This window comes from Squalius cephalus (assembly GCF_949319135.1).
Source record: "Squalius cephalus genome assembly, chromosome: 22".
NCBI lineage: Eukaryota > Metazoa > Chordata > Actinopteri > Cypriniformes > Leuciscidae > Squalius > Squalius cephalus.
This window is the reverse complement of record NC_137143.1, coordinates 18,975,416-18,988,552: the sequence shown is the minus strand read 5'-3', so window position 1 is coordinate 18,988,552 and position 13,137 is coordinate 18,975,416. Positions and strand designations below refer to the sequence as shown.

Here is a 13,137-nt window from a genome sequence, read left to right as displayed (position 1 = left end):
TAGTAATTTCTTTCGAACAACAAAAAAACGTGTACATGTAGCATAGACTGAGAAAAAATGAAAAAAAGTTTTTTTTTTTTTTTTATCTGTCATAAAGACTCAGGAATCTGTGTCACATCTTGAGTAATCAGTTTAAATGTCTTACAACTTACTGTTACTGTGATATCTGGTAATGGATCGCAAGATTTAAAGTATCATAAATCATGAATGAAATCCTTAAAAAACTAGTCAGAACAAAAATCATTCAATTCCTCAAGCTTACTATCACTCGGAAGGATATAAATTATATATAGCTATAAAGGAAACCCTGTACAAAAGGTCTACAAATAAGACACAGAGGAAGAGCTTCCCAAATAATCCACAATATTTAGCTTTTCTTAGAATTCTACAGACTATTTAAAGCACTGATATCATGAAGGAAACAGCATCATTTATCAGACAGAGGAAATGCTGCTGTCGGGTTGACTTGGAGGGTTCATGTACGACGCCTTAGATGTCATTCAGCTTCTGGGTTGGCAAAAGGTCTCTAACAGGAATAGTCTCCGGATTATATCAAATATCTGAGACATACAGAGCAGGGAATGCAGAGATGTAATCATTCTAAGATGTTTAGAGGTACTTACCGCCCCCCATGGTCCAGTCCTCCATTGATGCGACTGGGGTCTGCCAGCTCTGTTACGGTCAGTTCGTCCGGTCGGAACATTCTTTTTCCGAGAATCGGGGTTAGGTGAAAAGCCCCCGTGGTCACTGGAGCGAGACGGACACTGGGGCATGGCACACTCCTGCTCTGTTGCTGGTTGATCATCTGGGTCACACTCACTCAATTCCACAACTTGATCGCTGATGTTCATACACACTACTTGACGTGTAGTTGTACCCTGACCACAGGATACGGAGCACTGTAAATACAGACAGATACATTTTTTAATGGAATATTGCAGTTTATTTTAAATCTGTGCACTGTCATTATTTTTTTATAAACATGTGCTCTCGTAATGTTTAAATCAAAATAACTAACAACCTGTCACTTACATGAGATCGACTTTATGAGTAAGTACACTGTAAATCCTTTGAAAGTGCACATATTGTAAAATAAAGTGCAACCAGAATAATAGTCCCTTTAGTTTAGTTTGTTGTACTTTTTCAGATACTGCAACATGGATTATGTAATGCTGGTTTACTGGTTTGTCTCAATTTTAAACCAATGGAAAGCAGGAGACCATTGACTAAAGCAATCCAGCTACTCCATAGTAATTCTTGTCTTCCTGTATAAATGTGAACATTATGCACACCGAACCCCATCTGCACACAAGATCCACACAAAATGAACTCTCATCAGTTTTCAATTACAACTGAGCTCTAAACACCAGATTGAGAGCAGAATGATCAAGGTCATTTGTCTATAATGTTAGGCTGCAGAACAGCTGTGAATGAAAATACAAATACTTGCAGTGTTGAAAGAATGCTGGCTAACTCAGTGGCATGTTAATATTGTACATATATATGCTAAATAAATACAGTGGGGTCCAAATGTCTGAGAAAACAGAATGTAATTTTTAAGTATATTTAAGATTCTGCACTATTTTAGGTCACAATTCAAATAAGTAAATTTGTGAACTCTTTGTAAAATATGTTTTCCTGCTTCCAATGAAACACAAGAACATTCTTAAATTATGCTGGATAACCTGATCATTTTTCAACTCAAATAGTTATGATAAATAAATTAAACTAAATTAAATGTTAGGCTAAAAATAAAATAAAATATGGTTAAAATCAAATAAAATATTTGAGTAATAAAATAACTAAAGTGATTAAATAAAAAGTAATAAAATATTTGAAAACAACCATTATTTTTGAAATTCTGTTTGGTGATGCTAGTGGTGCAGAATTGACAAACTTAAAGGAATAGTTCACCCAAAAATGAAAACTACGTCATACATCGGGTCAGAGGTCACCCTTCCGCCGGAACTTGACTCTCTTGTGAACGTAAGTACGGCCATTGCCGGAAGCCAGTGATAATAGTATATAAAGTTTTAAATATGGATATTTTTCTTACAAAAACCCATTGCTTTGCTTCAGAAGGTCTTTATTATCCCCTGGAGTCATATAGATTACTTTTATGATGAATGGATCCACTTTTTTGGGCTTAAAAATCTAAGTTACCATTCACTCCCATTATAAAGCTTAGAAGGGCCAGGATATTTTTTTATAAAACTCTGACTGTGTTTGGCTGAAAGAAGAAAGTCACATACACCTATGGATGGCTTGAGGGTGAGTAAATTATAGGATAATTTTCATTTTTGGGTGAACTATTCCTTTAAGCTTTAATTGATTACAACAATAAGAAAACAGGTATATTTTATTTACCGCAGTCCATTCCAGAACCTTCCACTGCCCACACGCCACTATGGAGCACACCTCACTAGCAGGAGGTTTTGTAAGATGAGCGCAGGCTGAGTCCTCTGCTACTCCACCCTGCTGGTCACGGCAACTTACGTAACGCATCCGGGTGCCCTTTCCACAGGTGGCGCTGCACTATTATAAAGAACAACCATTTTACAATAACATACTACAGAGACTAGCGTAAAAACTATTTAGTAATTCAAATACATCACATTTTCAGGGATGTACCTGTGTCCATGATCCAAAGCGCCACTGTGTTTTATGACCAGGATGTGACATCACTTTGGTCTCTGGGCCGACGGGATGAGTCACAGGGCACTGCGAGAGTTCACAGTCCTATGGAAGGGAGGAAGTGGAGAAGGACAACCAATTATCAGTAATGAAGATCCGTGACTCTAGGGGTGAGGCCAATGTGCTTGATTTATGCTTGACTGGCTGGAATCACTTGTTCTGGCCTGGGTCACTGCGCCTTACGATAAGTAGAGGATTTTAAACCAGGGGGCCTCCCGCTTTCTCATTCTGTCTGTCGGATCCCTCCTTTCGGTTCCTGACTCTCTCACACTCCCGCCTACCTACACTTATTGCCCCTCTGATTCTGCCTTCGCCAATCATTTTACGTGTCTTTCTGGAATACTTGATTCTGATTGGTCAATCATGTCATTCTGTGATCAGATAGTTTTGTATAAAGACTATACAGTATAGCTGACAATTTTCCTACATAGCAAACAATTTATTCCATAGCTATGCTTGTTCTTTCTGCTTATGTTTTATATAACTGAATTTGAGCTCAAATCGAAATTTCATGTGCATTTATTTACTTCTTTGGTAAGTATCTGTGTAATATGTGGGATAGTACAGTCATCCTGGTATTACAGCAAAATAAACTCCTTCAGGGTGATACAAGATCCTTCCATTTTGCGTCCAGGTCCTGATCATCCTGTCTGGGCTTATTTTGCGATAATCCGTCTGACGGTACAATATCCCTTATTTATTAAATTCTTTACTCTGTCTGTCTCTTATAGTATATATATATATATATATATATATATATATATATATATATATATGTTCCTAGATTTTTATCAACCTGGATGGCTTGATGGTGGGAAAAAAGGGTTCTTTCTTTCATCTCCTAAAAGCCTTGTGAAAATGAAGCTCTATAAAACCAATGCCTCAGGAAAGTTAATAAAATAGTCTGTGAAACAGCGTTCAGCCACTCCGGCTCTCGAGCACAATTACACTGGAAGAGGGGGAGGCGTAAATGTAATTTTTCAGGTATTTGCAGATTGTGAAGGTTGATAAAATCGAGATCCAGATGACTGCAGTTTAACTTAAATGAGAATTAAATATAAATCTGCACTGGAACTATATAGACATGGACGTTATAACCACGGCAGCTTATTATGAAAAAACTACACATGCAAATGCAAAAATTAAAGGCTCACACACACATACATTTCTTTTTAAATTACTTTTCCATATTTCCAATCATTTATGATTACTGATCAAAGATCAAATAAAATCTAATTCTTCCAAGACCAAGACCATTCAGATAGATTTGGGAACCTATTCATCAAAATGAACTGATTCAAAACACTCTCAAAAAGGACATCACTAAAATTATTCTTTTGAAAATAAAATAATTAAGCTCTTAAAATATGACTTTTAAGGCTGTATTAATTACCATGACTAACAAGCAAATTTAAAATTCCCTGATATTTCCAGATATTCCAAGACCATGGGAACCCAGTTAAGTTTGATTTCCTATCACTGACCTGATGCAATGTGTCTGTGTGTGTGTGTGTGTGTGTGTGTGTGTGTGTGTGTGTGTGTGTGTGTGTGTGTGTGTGTGTGTGTGTGTGTGTGTGTGTGTGTGTGTGTGTGTGTGTAAACCTATGCTTTTCCTTCAGACAAGGCCTTATTGAGCAGGTAATAAATATGCTGGGTGGGAAACTTCCTTCCTGCCTTTCAGCCTGTACCTGCACCCACTTTCTTAACTCTTTTCCAGTTTCTCATTCCAGGATGGCATAAAACTACTTAGATATTTATCATAATACTTGTATACCCAAGCAACACCTCTTTTTAAAATACTGTGTATTATTTCATTCAATACCTAAAAAAAAATGTGTGTATAACAATGCAAATGAATCATTTAATATATCAGTGTAACAAATCATATCCATTTCAAGGCAAAACAGTGTTTGCAATGGAGTCTTAACTGTGGTATGGCTTCAGTTCATAAAAGCAGCGTTTAACCTGCACCCTGGCTTCTTGTTCTTTTATTTCACCAAGAATACCGCAAGTTGAAACAGGAAGAGTTGTTATAATAGACTGACTGACCCCTTTATGGTTTCCAAAAGTCATATAAAAATCTAACTCAGTTCTTATTTTGCAATCAGCAGTGAGATAGAGAGAAATGAATGAGAGTCAAAGTGAATGTTAGAGATCAATACTCCTACCTGAGTGTCTGTTGGACGTGTTGCTGCATTACATTCTGTGTCATCCATGACAGAGCCGTATGAGCCAACCACACACTTTACAGCTCTCATCTGATAACCGGGGCCGCATGTGGTAGTACACTACATGCAAAAAAAAAAAAGAGGGAGGTCAGTTAGTGACAGTATCTAATTTAATGTTACATAATATTGCCTATGCTTTATTCTGTTGAATAAGTTCAGATTTAAGACTGTCCACTATGGCTCGCTGGCATCAGTCCAGCACTGATGTGATAAGCACCCGCATGGGCAACCTGGGACGCGGGCCAGTAATTTGTCCACCTTTCTCCTTTTCTTTATCTCTTTTCCTCATCGCTGACTTGAGTGCAACAAGGTCAAGCTTGTGTGGCAGAATTTGCAGCTAGAACGCATATGCTTCAGTAAAGCACCTCAAACATGCATTTATCATGGTTGCTTAATCTATGCAAGAGTGATGTCTAATCTCTATCATACTTTAGGACTTAAAGATAGTTTGCCCACAGAAACACTGCAAATTCTGTGATTCCCTGAAGAAACTATGTGCTTTTCTAAAGATAAGCATAAACTGCTCAATTGGGTAGAAAACACACTATCCATGACTGGATGATATTCAAAAGGCTGCATGTTTAGGAGAACGAAAAGTTTTAGGCACGTTAGTATTTTCACAGAAAAAAAAAATGTTTTAAGCCAGTTATTTATATCTCTATGTCAGGAGGAAATATCAGTTTACATTTCCAAACATTTCTTTTGCTATTAATTGTAATAATCCAGTGAGATTTTTGTATGCACAAGGGACAAGAGCCGGTATGATCGGATCTCACCATCATCGAGTCTGTCTGGGATTATATGAAGAAACGGAGACAGACTTAATCCAGAAAAACGGTGGCAATGTCTTCAAGACGCTTGAAGAAACCTACCTGCAAAGCTACAGTACTGTGAAAGGTTTTAGGCACTGTCTGTAAAGTGAGGATGCTTTCAAAAATAATGTCATACATTTTTTTTTTAATCAATTAACTTCTATTAACTAAATCAAATCAATATTTGGTGCGACCACCCTTTGCGTTTGAAACAGCTTTTGTCCAGGTACACTTGCACATAGTTTTTCTGGTAGTTTTGCAGGTCGGTTTCTTCAAGCGTCTCGGAGATGTTGCCAGATCTCCATGTGGAGCATGCTGACTGTTGTCAGACTCCTTGTGCATGCACAAATCTCACTGGATTATTATAATTAATAGAAAAAGGAATGTTTGGAAATGTAAGCTGATATTTCCTACTGACACACCACAGCAAAACCTACTGTAAAAACCTAACCTACTGTATATATATTATAATGACAACATTTTTGGTCTATTACTGCTTAAATAGAAGTAGGCTATATCAATCAATATAGGCTTTCAATCAAAAAACGTAAGATCTCTGCGGACAACATTTAAGACTTGTTAGGGTCTTACATTTTGAAAAGTACAGATATTTGAATTCTTTTCAAGGCTCCAAGGACACCTTATAATAGCATAGTTATCTTTGTTTTGGATGTGCTCACCATCAGCGCAAAAATACCAAATATTGCTCTTTGTCTAGTCCCTAACCTCATCCCATTTTTGTGGTCGATTTCCGCCCACACCGCAGCTGTGATAATCTTTTTTCAATATCCAGCAGCAAGGACTGCACTCCTGGAAATTACATTGCACTCATCACAATGTGCTTGAATTTCCATTTCACTGGCATAAGCATCAAATATACTCATTGTAATTCCTGTCATACCGAAACATGACATGCACCAAAACAATGTTTTATTCGCAGCAATAAAATAAATGGTTGTTCTCACCTGTCCCCATGGTCCAACCTGCCAGGAGGCACATTCTTGCTGTTGGCAGGCCTGTACCGACTCTGGTTTGGATGAGTCACAGAAACGGTCATCCAAACGCTCCTCTCCAAACTGACACCAGGTCTGGCGGTGCTTATAGCCCTTGCCACATGTCACCAGACACTACCAAATGAATCCAAAAGGAGCATATTAGCAGTGGTATAAGTCATAAGTCATAATTATACATAGTCTGCAAAAATCCAGATTACATTTGTAGGTGTTTACCTCTGACCAGTCTCCAGTTTTCCATTGAGGACACTGGAACTCATTACAGGGTTGGACAGTGAGCTTTTCTTGTGGGTTGCACTTGCTTTCGTCATCAGCCTCTGCTGACTTTCCACACATTGCACGCCTACGACGCGTTCCTCCTCCACAACTCCTGGAGCACTAAATAACCAAGAAAAAATCCTCATAGTAAGTTATACATCACATAAATACAGTCCATATTGTACATCAATACAGTTTAGCAAAGGCTGATTTGAGATCAGAGGCATTTCTCGCACCTCAGACCAGGAGGAGTACTCCCATCCACCAGGGTTGCAGTCTCCATGGCACACTTCCTTGTCATCAGGCTTGCGCTGACTGCTGCAATACCTATCGTCGACCTTCTGGGTCTTTCCATCCAACCTGCTCTGTTTGGTGCAGTAAATCTCCACAGTTCGGAAGCCCAGACCGCATGTGGCTGTGCACTCACTTTTCCGAGCAACGTGCCACCTGTAAATTAACAAAATGCCACCAGGATAAACCTAATTTAGTTCAATTTCTGGTTTCATTACAAAAAATACTCTACTGTTCAGAAGTTTGGAGTGGGTTTTTGAAAGAAGTAAGTTATTTATTTGAACAAAAATACAGTAACAACAATAATATTGTGAAATATTATTCAAATATAAAATAAATGTTTTGTTTTTTAGTATATTTTGAATTTACAGCAGCCATTACTCCAGTCTTCAGATTCACATGGTCCTTCAGAAATCCCTGATATGCCCACTGAAGTGCCTTTAAATGCCAAGCATTATTCAATATATTGAAGTAATTTCCACTGAAACAGGAAGACAGCGTGGGACATAGCACTTACCCTTTTTTAAAAAAAGCCAATAACGTTTAGTTTATATCACAGCTTGACCAGAGCTGTACAGCTCGGTAAAGCCGCAGTTTCCTCCTAATATTTAACCGTTTCTCCTCCTAATCTCCTCCATATCGCTTTAAAATACAGCATTCTGTGAAGAATTCAAATGGGTCCGATACGTTTTGTGGTCTGCGCCGACTCGCGCCAATGATCCTCTCTGTGCTATCATGTCTTTGGACCAGAGCAGACTGCGGCAGCGGTTCGTGTGACACTATCGTGAAACCAGACTTAATTTGCCCCAATGGAAAGCATTTTTAAACTGTCTGAATAATTCCCTATCCCCTGTATAGTGCACTGTGCCATTCACCATGTAGGAAATAGTAAATGTGTGAACAAGTGACCAATTCCAGCCGCAGCTTCAGTATCTATTTATAATCTAGGGATGCGGGATGCTAGAGAGCATTTGATTGGACAGAAAAGGTGCAGAGTGAGGTCATCAAAATTGTTGATCCATTTTGGCGGAAGTGAGAGACTGTTAATTGTAAGTTTTGAATGCTTATATCTTCTAAATGCGAATTTTGTAATTGTTTTGGAGCACACTAGCTTATAGACAACAGTAAGGCTAACATATTTGTACTAAAAGCCAAAAAACTTCATTTTGATTTCATGGGGAGTTTAAAAAACATTTCTTCTTATTATTAATGTTGAAAAAGCTGTGCTTTCAGGATTCTTTGATGAATATTAAGTTCAAAAGAACAGCGTTTATTTAAAAATAAAACTCTTTTCCAATATATAAGTGTCTTTTCTGTCTATTTTGATCAATTTAATACATCCTTGCTGAATAAAACAAAATGAAAATGTTAAATAAAACACTAAATGTTTTTGGAACTAGTGAATTGGACATGTACCTGAGTTCACAGTCTGTGTTGCATGGCTCAGTGATCACAGCTGGTTTAGGAGAGCCATGGCACCGCTGATCAGACACCACCACTCGATCCGACTCACGATTGCACAAGATCTTCCTCTTGCGCTCTCCTAATGCACAAAACATACAGCACAAGACATACACAAGTTCTAACATATGTTTGTGATCTAGAAAGAAGAAAGAAAGTTCCCCATTCCATTTTCCAAATTTCCAAGAAAAACTGAACTGGTTGACCCGACAGCATCATATGCCAAATTCTAAACTGACATTTCTGGCAAAAAATTGTTGCTTCTCTCACACCCACCTTGGCACAAAAGACTGCAATCCTGCCACGGGCCGTATGCATCCCAGAAAAAATGCTGAGGTTTGTCCTCTATGGGAACGTTGTAGGAATACCTGACATCAGGGTTGTAGAGGTTTCCTACGGATAGCACCTAGTTGGTAAAAAGATCACAATTAGACCAAAAATATCATGTTTCAAAAGAGTTTAAAAATTACTGACTTCTGAACTGTTCAAATGTGAAGTTGTGAGATTTCACAATGTTAAACAACATATAAGCTCGAATTAAATTCAGTAAAGCCATATTACCTGGATAATAATCTCCTCTTCTATGCGGTCAGTGCAGTTGATTCTCTCAACGACATGGTCAGAGCCACTGTATTCAATAACAGCATTCCCTACTTTGACTTCCCTTTTAAACATACTGACCACAAAATCTCCATTGAGTAAATATTCTCCACGGCTGTTGGACAAGGCTGCAAAACAAAAATGAAACAACATGCATGCATGCTTTATTTTCTTTATGTTAAAGCTCACATTGTCAAAGCAAATATTCAGGCATGCCACAGGATAAACAACTAAAGTAGTGTCCATTTGTTTTAATCACAAATTTGTCTCACTACAAGACCTGCATGACCTAAGAAATAAAACGTTTTCATTTACAGTCAGATTTAGCAACAGTCAGGGCAGATTAGGCTAATCGGGGTAAAGAAATCCAGTATTCCGTGAAGAGGCCACGTCTTGCTCTACTGAAGTCAGTATGCTTCAAAAATGCACACTAATGTGATTATGTAGCTAATTTCCTGAGTTACTTTCCTCACTACTTCACACATTACAGCGTCCAACCCCTGTTCCCTCTCCCCACCACCTACACACATTCAAACAAACCCTTTCCAAAACATCTACATTCCTGTCTTGGCCTAAACCACACATACACTGTAGATAAACATACATAAACACACACAAATATGCCAAATAAACAGAAGCATGCAAAGATATCAATAAACACGCACACACACATGCACTAATCTTTTAAAAACAGCGCATATTTCCATAGCTTTGTAAAGTTCAGGAGCTCTTGCAAAAGCCCTTTGTAAATTCACCTCAATTCACCTACAGTATAGCACATTAGCCTACTTTAGCAATGACACTAGATACATTTTAAATTAGGATTGTTTAAGAATATGCAAATCAATTTGACAATGTCACAGACATCCCACTTCTCCGGGAGTCTCCCACATATTGATAGCGACTCCCTGATGCCTGCAAATTATATACAATATCCCGGAAATTGAGCGAGCCAAAAAAAAACAAAAAAACGGTATCCATCTGGTATTAAAATGCGTATCAAATGCATCTCCTGTGACCACTTGCATTTGGAATTTTTCCCCTCTTATTTCGCCACTCTCTACATACATTTCATTTTTGCTGCACAAATACTTTCGAATGAACCTGACTTACGAGGCTTAAATATGAATACAATGTTATATAATATAGTATAATATTATGCAATGTCCTGAATTCATTGGTGGTGGTGGTGGTGTGTGTGTGTGGGGGGGGGGGGGTGATTTTAGAGATATTTTACTGTAATGTTGGATATTTTTCAATTTAGATTACCTTTGCTGTCATCTAACGATCATTTAATCTTTAACTAATTGAACTAATCATTTAGAAACACTTTAAAATGGAATCTTTAGCAAATCTCATAATGAATATCCATTTTTCATGCGGTACATTATAATGTTGTGAAAAAAAAATAATTTGACAAATAGTAGTTTTAATTTCGTAGATAATATGAAAATCATTTTCAGCATCTGTATTGACCAGAATTTTGCTGGTCAGTGCTTCTCCAATTTTTACTATAACATATTCAAGTTTTATTTAAATCCTCTGAACTACCACTGAACTACGGAGGCCCACACATGACATCCGGAGGAAAATGTGTTTTGAAAGTGCAGTAAGCGATTTCTGAAAAACGCTGTTGAAAGTGGATCAGACCGAACACCACAACACACTTGTAGCCAATCAGCAGAAGGGGGGGGGGGGGGGTGTCCACTAATGATGGGGGAGGAGAGAGCGAGAGTGAGAGGGAGATTTGAAGAAAGACTGTAGAAAGAGAGATGGCTGATAGTAGGGTTGGGCGATGTCCCCTAAATTGGCAGTTGACGATGTTTACAGTAAAACATCGCGATGGACGATGATATCGTCGGGGGGGGGGGGGGGGGCTACGGAATCGTGCTGACCATCATGAAAAGAGCGAGAGAGAGAGAGAATGCACATAGTAGCTACATACATCTACTGTGTTTACGGGAATACTCAAGAGTGCGCGCACAGCATCCTGTCAGTAGAATTCAGTTCTCTTTTGCGACTTATCACGCTTTTAATATTTATCTTCAATATAAAGCACATCCTGCTCTTTTCTTTCTCATTCATTCATGTTTTCTTATTAATAACTTTAAACAGAATCGTCAACTGAAATCTGCACGAATTATCAACAATGCGACACATTTATAGGATATAAACAGCGGCGGTTTCTTCATTAGGGCGATCGGGCGACGCACCACCAAAGGGACTTTCTATCACTATCTCATTCAACCACAGAGTTACGCTAGCAGTCACTCACTGTTGTCATAGCCTCTGGATATGGTCCAATCAGCGCCGAGTCACGTTCTGTGGAGTACCGCCTCTTTTTGGGCGATTTCACTCTGGCTGAGAATCGCCCAGAGTCTTCCCATAGACTTACATTCAAAGATTTTTTTTTTCAAACTGCAGGCACTGCAATGCATTCTCTATGGGTTCCGGGAGGGCTCGCACTAACGTGCTTTCGTCATCATACGTAACCTTAACTTGTGCAGCGATTGGTGGAAACAAATGTACCTCTATTAGTATTTAGCCATAAGCTGAAGTGACATCCAATAATTTCCTCAGTGCATAACTTACATTTCACGGACATATTCTCCATCTGTAAATGTTAGAAAGTCCAGTTTGCTGTCATGAGTGGGCGAGCTTTCTGCAAGCTATACTTCCGTGAACGAGCGCCCCCGCGTGCATGCGCGCCGAACAGACGGAGCGCAATTACAGGAGCGCAATTATTCTGACTAAAATATACATTAGCACTAGATTATAAATATAAATGTAATGTGATTCATTTGACCCCTTTTTTGGATAGACTGCAGATAGACAGCAAGGTTACACTATGTTTGTTTTTATAACCTTCAATATAAACATTGTTTGTAGGACAATATCGATCAGGATATTAAATATTTAAAAAAAAATAATTAAATACAGGTTTTTTTTTTATTCAAATAGAAAAATAATAATTAAATACTCAGATTATACCATACATCGCCATTTAGCCCAAAAATTCAGATTTATTTGGCAATTGGCTATTTCCAAACCCTACCGGCTGAAGTTTTAGCTAAACTTTAGGCTTATGATAGCTACATTATCACTGTTAAATTGTTATTTAACAATAAGCCTACATTCAGTCCTGAATTAAAAATTCAGTTTGTTGTGCCCCCCCAAAAAATTTTAGCACCAGCCGCCACTGGATATAAAGGGTCTCTGCTGCAAAAGTGAAAGTACCAGCGGCTAGCGGGTGAAATGTTTCGAAATGTCTCTTTGCACAGCAAAGCACCCATTTCAATAAAAGATATATTAAAGTTGATATAGCCTACTTTTACATTTTTGCTGCTGTTCTAAAATGATTTTCGCCATCACCTTAAGCAGCAGCTGCTTGAATCCCAGGGCAGGAGCTGTAACTGTTAGGTTACCACAGAAACGTAAGCGGTTAGTTGATTGCTGTGGTGACTCGTGACATTCGCGAACAGCACTGAGCACACACGTCTTAATTTTTTTTATCGTTTGTTGGTAAAGGGTGAGAGACCTTGCGAACCACATGATTTTTGCCTAAGAGCCAGGTGTAGCTCGCGAGCCATAGGTTCCCAACCACTAGTGTACACACGAACACGAACTGCCGTGAGACTGGGCTGATCTGACAGGGTCGGAGGCGTGGCATCACGATGGTGGGTCTCCATCTTTATGTCGGTCAGCCATCACGAAGGACGATGATATCGTCCATCGGCACAACCCTAGCTGATAGTGTTACAAAATAGAAAAAGTCAGAGG

At 38.5% G+C, this 13,137-nt stretch overlaps 1 protein-coding gene across 1 annotated transcript in view; it reads right to left on the bottom strand.

Moving 5' to 3' along the window:
- Window positions 1-13,137, bottom strand: part of adamts9 (ADAM metallopeptidase with thrombospondin type 1 motif, 9) — a 33,652-nt gene that overhangs the window by 3,674 nt on the left and 16,841 nt on the right. Inside the window, exons 17-26 of the mRNA XM_079857571.1 lie at window positions 9,319-9,485; window positions 9,034-9,163; window positions 8,713-8,839; window positions 7,242-7,452; window positions 6,964-7,125; window positions 6,700-6,861; window positions 4,863-4,982; window positions 2,632-2,739; window positions 2,368-2,535; window positions 624-899 (exon numbers count right to left, since the gene is read on the bottom strand). Of these exons, the coding sequence (XP_079713697.1) occupies window positions 624-899; window positions 2,368-2,535; window positions 2,632-2,739; window positions 4,863-4,982; window positions 6,700-6,861; window positions 6,964-7,125; window positions 7,242-7,452; window positions 8,713-8,839; window positions 9,034-9,163; window positions 9,319-9,485 (1,631 nt within the window). The remainder of the gene's footprint in view (window positions 1-623; window positions 900-2,367; window positions 2,536-2,631; window positions 2,740-4,862; window positions 4,983-6,699; window positions 6,862-6,963; window positions 7,126-7,241; window positions 7,453-8,712; window positions 8,840-9,033; window positions 9,164-9,318; window positions 9,486-13,137) is intronic.